The sequence below is a fragment of the Lissotriton vulgaris genome, chromosome 5 (assembly GCF_964263255.1).
Source record: "Lissotriton vulgaris chromosome 5, aLisVul1.2, whole genome shotgun sequence".
In the NCBI taxonomy this organism is placed as follows: Eukaryota; Metazoa; Chordata; class Amphibia; order Caudata; family Salamandridae; genus Lissotriton; species Lissotriton vulgaris.
The window spans coordinates 423,685,751-423,698,674 of record NC_141693.1 but is presented as its reverse complement, the minus strand read 5'-3'; the positions used below and the strand labels follow the sequence as shown (position 1 = coordinate 423,698,674).

The 12,924-nt window shown below is 45.7% G+C and overlaps 1 protein-coding gene across 2 annotated transcripts in view; it reads right to left on the bottom strand.

The window, feature by feature from the left end:
- Positions 1-9,266, bottom strand: part of LOC147711005 (dual specificity protein phosphatase 26-like) — a 43,189-nt gene extending 33,923 nt beyond the window's left edge. For both annotated transcript variants that reach the window (XM_086921814.1, XM_086921815.1), the window contains exons 1-2: positions 8,897-9,266; positions 3,831-4,048 (exon numbers count right to left, since the gene is read on the bottom strand). In XM_086921814.1, coding sequence (XP_086777940.1) covers positions 3,831-4,048; positions 8,897-9,027 — 349 coding nt within the window. In that variant the 5' untranslated portion in view covers positions 9,028-9,266. The remainder of the gene's footprint in view (positions 1-3,830; positions 4,049-8,896) is intronic.
- Between the last annotated feature and the right edge of the window lie 3,658 nt (positions 9,267-12,924).

Here is a 12,924-nt window from a genome sequence, read left to right as displayed (position 1 = left end):
GGAAAAGTAAAATGATAATAACATATTGTTATTATAATTTTATTTTTCCTATTGCAGTCAGTGGGGGGGGGGGGGGCAGGCGGGGCTGGCCAGAGCATGGGAGAAGTGGTTTGAACTCCCTAAGTGTGCATGAACTGTTTGTTCGGCCCTCTTCGGCTGGCCAAACAGTTCATGTGCCACTTTGCATGTTCACCACCGGGCTGCATTACCCAGCCTGGTAAGGAACATGCATAGGCTCCCTATCCCCTTCTAATCATCGAACCACTGTGCTCAAACCAATCACAATGCTGCATTGCAGTGTTGTGATTGGCTCAGGAGTGTCTGTGTGCCTAAATGCTTCCTGCTGCTGGAAGATGAAGACGACAGCAGGGAGATGGCAGCCGGCCGTTAAAGGTAAGTCCTTTTTTCTTTTTTTTCATACCGCCACTCCCCAAACCCCCACCCTCGGCCAGCACCCCATCCAGTAGCAGCTGCTACTGCCAGAGCAGTACTCAGCTGGGCAGCTTCTCCAGGCCACTTATATAAAGGCTTATAATTGGGTATTAGTGTGCTTACAACAGCAGATATCTGTAATCACACATCACATACATAATGCTCAACAGTACATTTTAGCAGTGGCGGCTGGTAACCTTTGAAACAGGTGAGGTGTAAATACTGTTATATGATACGTTGAGTGACTGCAGCAGGCCAGATCATTTACAGTGGATTTAGGTGAGAGCTCAACTCCCCACAAATGTTTTATTATTAATTGGGCTAAAAGATTCAACTTAACGGACAGGGTTTATATGTTCTGAAAGGGGTCTTGCTAACACATTAATATCTCGGGACCTGTCGTGCTACCCAGATTTCTACACCAACGAATCATGCGTGGCTCCTAAAATAGTGGGCAATAGAAAGACATAAAGGTTGCGGATTACATATTCCAGCGATCTGTTCAACATCTGTGGGATCCGAGTCAAGGATACCGATCAGGGATACTGATCTGCAGTGCCAGAACTGCTAAAGATAGAAGCGATGATGTTCAAATCTAAGCCTCTCAATGTGTCAATACACTGAGCCATCTATTTCCCTGAAGTATGTGCTGAAGAAAGTCATCATACCTCTTTACTAATCCACTTAGCCAATATCTACTAATGCTTCCAGCTACCTGAAGCACACACCCTGGTGAAAAGTCATCTATGCTTGTGCCATGGTAAATCTCCTGAAGGGCATACGTTTTAGGAAACACTAGGAAAGTCTCCATAACTATTTATAAACATCTTTAGTCAAACAAACAAACAAAGGACATTGCTTTACTTGCTGATTTCTTTACTTGTCTTTTGAAGATCATTGAAAATTCTGATAAAGAATGTATAATTAAGATATTTTCCGTATCTGATAGTATATGGAACTTGCCAAGAGCCTCTCAGCCCCTGTTTTGCCATAAAACTGATACAAAGCTCTGCTGCAGCATTAGCAATTCTGTCCTGCACCCCTTTCAATTACAGCACTGAAGACCCCACACAGACGCCTCTGCCAGGGCACCTAAACACTTCTTGGTCTGCCCCACTTGTGCTAGTCTTGTACTATGTACCACACTCTGCTTTATCAATGCACATCAATCCATCGTACCTGGCCTGCAGCGTCCATCCAACATACCCCATACACTGAAAACCACCCTGCAACCCCAATAATATCCCATTCTTGTTTCCTGGAAACACAGTAGCACCAATGTACCTCAATCTTTTTCATCTATTGCGCCTGTTCATCTTACCGTACCAAGGTGCACATAGGCACCTTCAAGTTACATCCCTCCTTTCTGGACTGCAACAACTCTGCTATTGCCATACAACTAAATGTATGCTTACTTTTTCTATAAGGAAATGCCTCTTTTTGCATGTTCACCCCAAAGTTTTGGACTGATGCTGCTGGTTTTTTGACTCTAAGAGTGCACTGCCTCAGTGTCGGTTTTCTGACCCTTTAAAAGTGTATGTTTTAATTGGCTTATACCCAATTGGTATAAGTTAGCTTACTTATTATAAGTCCCTAGTATATAGTACCAGTGGTACCCAGGGCCTTTAAGTTAAAGTGTCTCTTGGGCTGCAGCACGTAATGTTCCGCAATGAGTGTGATAAGGTAAACCACACCTTCCTTCCCCAGAGGATTGATTTTGACAGCCTTAAATAAGATTAAAACAACAAAGGGAGAAGACAGTGGGTTTCAATGGGCAGTTTGCGTTCACAACAAAGCAGCAGAAAGGCTTTCATTGTGCTGTTTAAGATTAGGACGGTTTGTGAACATCTTGCCAAGTGACCCTGTGTCTTGCATGACACCTTCATGCACTTCTGGCTATATGGACAGGAAATTGCATCATGGCGCTTGTAGTCACGCTGGTTCAAATGCAAATTAAATATCGCCTGCTAGACATTTTTCATAACATCAGAATGAAAGACTTTTCAAACATTTCACTACAGAAAACATACTTCAAGAGAGTTGAGGTTGGAATTGAGAATTGTGACTCAAAACAGGCAAAAACATATATAAAGCACGCAACAAATTGCAGACACCTCTAAACACGCTCTCACACATACAAACACACATACACACACAGGCTCAAGCAAGCATGCAAAAAGACATATACATGCAGTCACCAACATGCAGACAAACACACACACAGTTGGAGACTCCTCAAAATAAAACATACACCGGACAGCCATTTTCTATCAGTGTTTGCCTGATTTAAATGCATGGGTCACGATTCCCCACTCTCCTGTCTCTCACATCGGCAGACGGCAGCACGCCAGAGCGAGTTCCATGAGCTTTGCCCTATCAGCAGCCAGGATAGAGTTGAAGGTAGACTCTTTTTCTCTATTCCGAATTCTGACAGGGCAGGAGAGAGTATGATTAACAAGCCCTGAAGCTCCATTATCTGACATGCTGCAGTCAGTGACGCTAGTCCATGTCAGATATGTATTTTGACTGTGTGAGGCTGGGCTGTAATAGCCCCTTGTCTGACACATGTTCAGTACAACCAGGAAACTAATTTTCTGCTGCAAACCTGACATTACACATTTTACATGAAAACAAATGATGTATGAGATTGTTTGTTTTCATGTAGAAGTTGTAAAAGCAGAAGCAGCTAGAACAGAGCAAGGTGGTGGGTCAATGGACTGGCACCCCTATGGACGAGCCGCCATTCCATTACTTCCAACACTGTCCAAATATTAAAATTTGGCAATTATGATACCCAAGCGCTTAGAGACCTTTGGTGATTAGCGCTTTATAAATGCAATTTAACATTTGACAACATCATTCACCCCCATCAACTGCATTCTATCCACATACTTCAGAGGAGCAATGGGCCTGTTCTATCATCTTCCAAAATGTGTTAGCACTTCTGTGCAGGCTTCCTGACTCAACCAGCAAACACCAACAATATTCATCAGCCCACATTGAATTTTATACATTTACCTGACATGGAAACATATAATTTCAAAGTAACAATAGCACATCTTGACAAGCTGAACAGAAGTTAGTCTACAAAAGAAAGCCTTTTTTGGAGGACGGTGACCTACTAGACATTTGCTGCAGTTGGGAGGTGTGGCAAACTTGAGGGCGAGATGTTGCGCAGTGGCCAGAACAGCTGAGTCTTGTGTGTGGGAGTCGTGGTTCTATCCAGGCGGCAGCTCAGCTCAGCATCATGTGAATCTGGGCAATAGCTCACTTAATCTACCCAACGGCCCCAAGCACCTAGGAACCCTTAAGGGTGATATGTTTGCGCTTTACAAATAGTAATTATTATATATATATATATTCATGACACCTGCTTTGAGCTGTACATGTATACTCACCACATGGGTCGCTCAGGGCAGAATGGATGAACTCGGCTGCTGTGTGGAAGTAGACGCTGAGGTTGAAGTCGGGGCAGTCTTCTGCAGTAATTCCATAGTAATGGATCCCTTGGCCGTACACCACCTGCTCTCCCTTGCAATCCCAGGAATAGTGGGCTGCGTTCAGCACATGGGTGATGCCCATCTCTTTCAGCACATCCAGGTTGTTTGCGATGACACTGACAATATTAAGAGGAATAGGTCAAAAAATCATACCATACTAGACCACACTAGAGAGGACAAGTGGGAGGCCATCTCTCTTTCCTCCTCAGTACCACTTCAGAACCTCTATCATCATCCGCAACTGCCTGCACTCCATGCTCCCCCTGTAACACATCTCGCCTCCAAACTACCATGTGCATTCTGCTCGCCTTCTGTGACTTCACACCTCTGAGACATTTATCCTTTATCTCCCCACAACAGAAATCACACCTCCCTACTACCAACCAGAGAATCTGCACTCCAACATCCCTCAAACTCTCATTACGAGTTCCCCTTTAAATCTGCAGGGAGATATCGATGCTGGAATTAAAGATTCTATCCGATATATACCTGTGAGTTCATGAGAATTGTAAGTTATTTTCTTCAGAATCAAGAATAACTTTTACTTCAACTGGAGGGAGATTCCTCTTTTCCCGCCATACTAAAATATGAGGATGGGCAGAGGCTGGACAAAGCAGCTGCCCACAGCTCCTCACAAATCTCTGGATCAGGTGTCTCCAGCCCTTGGTTTTAAGACCTGATAATACCCAGCCAGGAGACACACGAAAATATATTGCCTGGAGAATACCAATTCAGCAACTCATAATGGGGTCATCGGCATATAATCATACGATGATCCATGCATCATACTCCCTTGGAAACACCCCATGCCCTCACTGATACCAGCAGTGCTTTCTTTATGGTTGTGTTTCAGAGTATAAAGTTTTTTTATTTCAAGCTACAAAAAATATTGACTCTAGAATATCGACTACCACTGTATCGTCCAGGTAAGTATATATAGGCACGTAAAGATGTACCATTCGTAACACACACACAGACACACACTGGCAGTTGCCATTGTGTAGTTAATGTTAGGTTTGGTTTTTCATAGGAAGAGTGTTTTTGTTTCGCTAAGTACTTTGGCGCCGTGTGACGTACCTTCCCAAACCTTCCCCAAAAACGTTATCCACTTCAACTCCTTCTTAGAAAGTTTTGGGGTGATCTTTCAAGCAGAGCTCGAGAAGGAGGGTAGGGCAACGTTGGATTGGTTACACGGGCATTCCGCCAATGCCCGAGGGACCGGTGTCCGAGTTCTGCTGTGGGCTGCTTTTTTTGAGCAGTCTGGGGGGCCATTTGGCGCTGTGTCTATTGTTCGAATACAGGCTCAGCCAGCGACCCAGTGGGTGTCTGAGTGGCCTTTCTAGAGGCAGATGGGCGATCATTACCTCCGTTTAGCAGCAGGCAGAGGTGTCAGTTTCTTTCTCTCGCTGGCTGGCCCATTAATGTGTGCACATACTGAGCGGGGGCAGAGGGCCTGAGTAGAAGTGGCCTCACTTGTTTCACCAGTGTAAACTAACGCATGCATTTTTTTACCCCCCTCCTAAAGTTTTTTTTATAAGATTACGCCAAAGCAGTGATTTGAGGAGTGATTATGCAAATGTGGGCCGATTTTTGTTTTGGCGTGCCCGGGCCGATTTTCAATCCCAATCCAACCCTGGGGTAGGGTCCCAAAACATAGTTTTACAATGTTAATCTCCAAAGGAAATATTGGAAACCAATACATACAAAAATAGCTAAATGGAATTATACCAAATTTGGCAGAAAGTTTGAACTTTACTCAAAAAATTTACTGTTTGTGATTTGGTATATATCCATTCATACGTTTTCGAGATATTTGTGTTTAAAGCGGTACTCAGGGTGGGCTTGAAAGGGTTAAAAAAAATAGATATCCCTGCATAGTTGGTCCCTTTGGAGTCTCTCAAGTCTCCTGTGGTATCATAAATGAAAAAACATACAGTGATCTAATTGTTAGAGGTAGCTCTTTTCCCCGGCAATCATCTCGGTCGGCCTGGTGAGATGAGTACTAGTGCAGTGCGACCAGTACCAATTCAGCAGGACCAGTCCCGCAGAATGGAGCGATCTGATTGCTTGGACGCAACATATACAGAAATGTTGCAGCCATCATTAACCCCTTGCATGCGGCCGCGATTCTGCGCCTGTGCGGCAAAATCGCAAGTGGGCGGGTTTATGACGGCCCCCAGCCGTCATCAGCACACGAGCGCCGTAGTGCATGACGGCTGGGGGTCGTCATCAGCATGCAAGGGGTTAAAGGGCACAGGGACTTGTTTCCCATGCCCTGAAGTTGAAAAAAAAAGAAACCCTGACCCCCCAGCCACTTCTGTGGTAGGGGGCTCCAGCCTCAAACCCTGCTTCACTAGGTGAAACTTGTATGGTCCTGCGGTACCATGCAGTCAAGACTTGCTCATTGAAGCATAGGAGTACTGTGGTACTGCGAAAAAATACAAAAATGGGAAAAATGTAGGGTTGGATGTCCACTAGATGTTGGCCGTCTGCGTGGGTTGGAATAAATCGCACAATTTTAATTGGCATTATATTAGTCAAATATAAGCTCCACATAGAATAGTACTGAGAGCAAACTAGAAAGTCATTCAAGCAGGACATGTAGACTAAATTGGTTTACAAGTATAGCTGTATTCTGAATTAAAATACATACCAGCATGACGTACAAGGAGTACAGTTAGAAATGCACTTCATTGCATGCATACTAAAAAGAGGATAACTTTATGAAGAGCAGTTTCAAATGGACACAATCTGGTATCTGTGAAATAACAGCAGTCAGTTAAACAAAGACCACTCCAAAAGAAATTGACTAGCCGGAGACAGGAGCTGATAAAACTAGAGTGTGCCCTGTGCTCACATCAAAAACAACTAGTAAAAAACATACTATTATCACATCAGGCTCTTAATACCAAGGCAACACTAATGTAGAAATAATAAAGTAAAAACAAAAACTATGGAACTGAAGGGAACTATTTTGTGTGGATGTGCTACTTGTGAAAGAGTCAAATGCAATAACTCAAAGTAAAGTTATCCAGTGGCTGAAGTAGGCTGACCCATTACCCCAAGCTGCATGCTGTGGTGGGCAGAAAAAAAATGTAAATGGATGAAGAGAGTTGGCTGAATGCCCTTTAAGTACGTATATTATACATAGAATTTTTGTCAAGTAAAAAGATCTTACTAATGCCAGACCTAAAAAGAATGTTTGAACGCCTTTTCTAAATGGGTAATGCCATCCAATGCTCTGATAGGATGGGCTGCCAGCAGAGGGTTGCCAAGGGTAGAGCTTGCTTAGGCTCCACCTCAAGAAACCGGTCAGTTTCCACATCAGTTAAAAAAGGCAGAGGCATGGTGAGTGGGGCGGGGCAGAGATCTGACGACGACCAGAGATTCTCCCGTCTTGCTATTCTTTTTATGACAACCCCCCAACCCTAAGTTCCAACCCCACATGGTATTGATTCTTTAAGCGTATAGTATTGTTTAATTTCCATAAAGAGGGAAACTCCTGATTCTGATTTTACAAATAGATAGTGGAAGAAATTGGAGAGTGCATGGGGTGAATGAAGTCGCGTGAACTTGGGGGTGGGAGGGCGATGGTGAGAAAGGAGTGCCGGAGAGTCATGGGTGAGCATGGATGGGGGAAAGAGTGGGGGCAATGTGTGGAGGGGCATATGTTTGAGGGAGTGGGCAGTGAAGGATGTAAGAGGCTGTAGAGGGGTGAGGGAGTGGATGAGGAGAGAGTGATAGGATCAGAGTCTGCGGGGTTGAGGGAGTGGATGGGGTGATAGAGCCAAGAAGCAAAGGATTGGATGAAGAGAGATTGGATGTGGAGAGAGTGGCACGGCAGAGGCAGGAAGTGATGATTAGAAGAGTGCAGGGTCGGAGTGAAAGGAAGAGGTCAGGGGCATGATGGGTGGGATGAAATGCTGAAAGCCAAGTCAGACTTTGAAATCCAACTGAGCAGACTGCACATGAAGGTTAAAAAAGTGAGTACTGACTTGTTTCTGTTTTTTTTTGCTAACGAAACTGACCACTAACGCTTGTCATATGTTATTATCACTGCTCTAACCTAGTGACTCCTAAAGCCTTGAATAGGTGGGTACAGTGTTTGGCTTGGGAGCCATTGGCTGCTTTGGTACAAAGTCAGTCTGGAGCCTTGCAGAGAATGTATCATCGGTATTCCCTTCTTCTATGTAACACATCACAGTCTCTGCTTCCTGCCATACAAATCCGTACTTCATTCACCCATACAACACAACACAACCCTGCCACATTAATCAGGCGCGTGCTGCATCCGGTGTATCACATCACAGAGATTTCAGCCTTAGGAACATTCTACTCCTTCCTCTTCAATGAGGCTTATTATCTAGGTTTACTTGGAAACATTTACACTGAAAGGATGACGCCAATAGAAAGTCTTAATAACGGCTAAAGAAAGGGGTTTCTCTGATGGTGCAGATTGTTAGGGTGGATGTATCTGTTCTAAAGATGAGAGGTGCGTGGGGGTAATTCTGGTGAGTAAGCCTGCTTATTTGTTGTTTCAACGTTTACTAACTGCATAAATAAGAACTACTGAAACTAAAGTTGAGAGAGGGGTGATGGAGTGGCTCCAGACCATAAAGTAACAAACAATGGTGCCTCCCCCTTCCCCTGAATAATTTTGGGGAGGGACAGCTAAAATGTCGCTAAGGCAGAAACACCTCTCAGTTCCACAAAGACCCTCCTGGGTCCATCGTTATCCCCAGCCCCGTCCTTTTCCCCGTGTTCGGGTCCGCTGACTTCCGGAGCGCAAACAAAGTCAATTCTGCACTAACTCACGTGACAAGTATATGGGGTGATCCTAGTCAAGTCACTTTCTCTCCATGGTTCCGAGACACTCTAATTAACACAACTCGCTCAATAAAAAGTGGGCTTATATTTATACCCTTCACTTGACACCCCAATTAGCCCAATTGTGAGGCACTCACGCGTCTCCCAGGTACAGCCCCGGCCACACTTGGTCCGCGTGCCGCAGGGGCGCCGAGCACTTCTCCATGAACTTCTCCATCTCGGGAATGGAGGGGGGCTGCGCCCGGCCGCCTCTCCCCGCCGGTTTCATCCTCGGGCGCTGCCGGGGCAGTCGCTGGGCGCTGCACTTACGTCAAGGGAGGGTACTTCCGGGCCGCGCTGGCCCCGTTGACAGCTGACGGTCTCGGACAGGTGCGAGGGTGTCCCGTCGTGACGCCGCTGAGGTCCCCGAATCGGACGGTGTCGCCTGGCGGGAGGCTCTGCCAACTTTCCACAGCTGGTAGGATGAGAGCGGCAGAGAGAACAATCAGCTGCGGTCACAACGCTCGCTGGCTGGACCCCGGGAAGAGTGGGATGTCTCCTGTCATCCAGTGTCTCTCAAAGGCAGTCTCTCTAAGCTCGGGCTGGGAGATTCTGGCCGGTACCACTGGACAAAGGTCAGTCACATATCAGACGTGGGCAAAGTCGGTCAATGCTGGCTTGTCGTTAAACCCTATAAGGTGCGGCATGGTCAGTCGTTGTGGCTGGGACAGGGACAGTTACATATTAGTCACTTGCAAAAGTTAGTCTCGCTGACTTTTCCCTGAAAGAGTGTGATGCGTGGATCAGGGTCATCCATTGTCAGGCATGCTTTTTAAAAAGCTGATAGGGTAGTCACAGTGCTTAATTTGTAAAATAAGTGCTGGGACCCAAATTTTTGCTCAGAAACTGTTGCTGGCGCTGCAGAAGATTGGGGTGACGAATACCAAGGCTGGGTGTTCTTGATTCCCCCTCATGCATCTTAAATCCATCACCAGACACTCCCTGATCCTGTGAAAATGTTTTTGGTTAGGCCACAAATCTGTATAAATTGCCATTTTGAGCAATATGGATATTATCCCAGTCACTCACTACTGCACCCCCCCCCAGCCCTCCACACAAATCCCCTCCCCACAGGCTTCGCAGGGCACACTGCTGATGACGTAATGTTTTATTTCCACTGCAGTTGTTGCCTTGCTAGTGTTGAAACTGCTATGGTGCGGACGTAAGATTGCAACAAGTATTAATCTCATTCGGTTTCTCACTGGGTTCATTCACTTGGAGAAAGTTAATAAATGTTTCATATTTGTTCTAGTATCATCGAATGACATTAGCACACGGTGAGTAGAATACATTGTTTGGAATTGGGATGGTGCTTATGTGTTACAGTAATGATGTGTATTATTCTTGTGTTCTGATTTGCTAAAACAATTTTACTTTTGGTCATACCACAATGACTGCATGCTTTTTAGGTCTCACCTGAGCCGGCGCATGTGCTGCCCTGCAAGACATTTAGAAGTGGGCTTTTAAAAGGGCTACCACAGCTTTTGCTGACCGTTGCCAATAAAGAGGCCACCCGAGTCTGCATGATTGGCCCCAGACTGCCGCTGCTTACCGACAACACACTCAAATATTGCCCAGAGAGCAACAAAAGCCCCGACTCATACAATGTTCTACAAGAGCAAACATCCGATTATAGTACAGGAGCTACCTGCTAAGCTCCGAGGCCCCAGTTGACTACTACTGTAATACTTCCAAGGGGTGTAACCTGTTTACCCTACAACATGGACATAATGACACCTGGGGAACCAAAGTGAGACCCAGACCCTAGCAGACTGCCCCCAATGAGCTAACCCTTATACCGGATGGTAGTTCAGTTGCCCCCCCCCCCCCCCAGGGTAGGGCAGTTCTCCAACTCTGTTCCTGTATTGGAGAGAAAAAAGTCCATTAGAAGCCCTGCCCCCCCCCTCATACACTAATCTGTATTACAGCAATGAAAAGGGGCCTGTAGGTGCCCCCGCGCTACCCAGGCGAAGCCTGATTGTCAGTTACAAGTACTAGCACGTCCACCTTACCCTCCGGAAAGGAGATAAGTGGGCAAGTTCTTGCGTATCTCCAGCGCCTGATGCAGAAGTAAGGTAAAGGTGTGGGCCTTCAAACTGACCTAAAAGATCTCCCCCTAGAGAGACACTTCCAATGATACTACATGCCCTCTCCAGTATCTGATGGCAGACCTTACATTCTAGAAAATTCTACTTGCCTTGAGTGTGGAAGTGTCTTCCCAGTGAGTTCTTGTTGTAAGAGAGTCTGTCAACTTGCAGTAATATTCTTCTACCAGTGTCAAGGACTCGTAGTAACATGCACCTATTACTATTCTCTTGTAACACGCTGTGTGCTACCTATGCAATGAGATGGTTACCTGTAAAGCACCAGTGTCACCAACGCCTGCGTAACCTTCATTCCTGGGTGTGCCTGTCTGCCAGCAGGGAGGATTGGGATCACCATGTGGCCCAGGAACCCCTCGGAGAAGTGGCCCACATTCCCAGGCCAACAACTACATATAAAACAGCAAAAGGCTGTTCTCACTGGGCTCATCATTAGGAAATGTTTGATACCTATCAAATTTTTAAAGCTTGTAGGGGCAAACACATAGGAGAAAGCCAACGCACTACTTATTGGCTGATGAAGTGAGGAGAGAAAAGTGGCCGGAAGCCGTGGATGCAAAAGTAGAGCCTGCCAAAACATGCGCTTGAGATAATTAGCAACTTGTATGCAAAAAACGACTCTTAGTACAAGTCAAAGGGACTTGCCCCATCAAACACAGTGTGCTAAGCTATATCCCACCATCTTTGCGATGCCCCTGGTGCAGCCGGGCCCAGGTAATAACATATATTGTTATCCGGGAGGCAGTTACTCCAACCAAGCTCCAATTAACCATGAGTGTATTGCTTGGTCTGAAAAGAAAGTGGAAAAGTATGTTTTAGTGTCCCCCTATCAAGTACAAACTCCTGTTGCAATCCCGTTGCAAAAGACAGAGGCAGCCACTGTCTCCCATATGGGGGACCCCTACAAATCCCCTAAAGCTTACTTGCTGTAGTCCTAACCCAGGTAACCCTACCTGCTGCCCAAGAGTGACCCTTGTTGTTGAACCAACGTGTCCTGGTTCAATAGTAGCCCCCGGAAGTGCTAACCCTTCCGTGGTGTTAAAAAGTGGGCATGCCAGGAACTTGGAGGTACTGGTGTACGTGTGTAGTATGCACTTGTGATGATGTACCCTGCCCCTCCATAAACAAGCATTGTGTTTGCGTGCTGATACAGCAAGGAGCATGCCAGAAGCTGCCCCTTGCATGGAGAATGAGGAGGACGTGCAAACTTGCACTAATGGAATTCGCAGTCAGGGAATGCCAGTGCACTTAGGAGAGTGTGAAAGATACTCACATCTTAACTCGTTCCCATACCATACTACCCAGAACACCTCATCCCAGGCCTTCAAACTGACCTCAACCAAATACAATTAATGCCCTCTAATGAATAAAGGGAAGCCATACATTATAGCTAGAGATATTCCCCTTGACTATGGAAGTGTCTTACACGTGTGTACTTGTGCTTAGGAGTCTGCCAATGAGTGCAGTGGGAACCTACTACCTGCGGTTGGTACTCTTATGTAACATGCACACGTCACGTATCGCTTATAACATAAACATTGCTACCTCTTAACCTAGACTTTGCTTCCAGTACTTGCACACGTGCCACCATTGCCTACGGAATCTTTTGAACATGTTTTTGACTGCCTGCCATGCATTCCTGAAAAAACCTCTACTAGAACATTGAAAGCTTTTGTAGCTTGCATTAGAAGCTCTGGAGATGCCGGGGATAGAACCCGGGGCCTCGTATACGCAAAGCAAGTGCTCTACCAATTAGCTACATTCCCCGAGTCACTTTTCTTCCAGTTAATGCCTTTTGCTACTTCCAGTGTAGCATAAATAAATTAAAGCCATAGTCATCCTAGTACCTCACCAGGTACTACATTCCGAAGGCAGGTGACATAAGTTCACTATAGACTTTTATAATACTCGGGGATATGGATCTTCTTATTTTGGAATTTTGCAGCGTACAGCATCCACGCGTGCGTGCTAGTTCAGCAATATTGACCGCGACACTGAAAGCCAGTCTGTCACCCATAGACCTA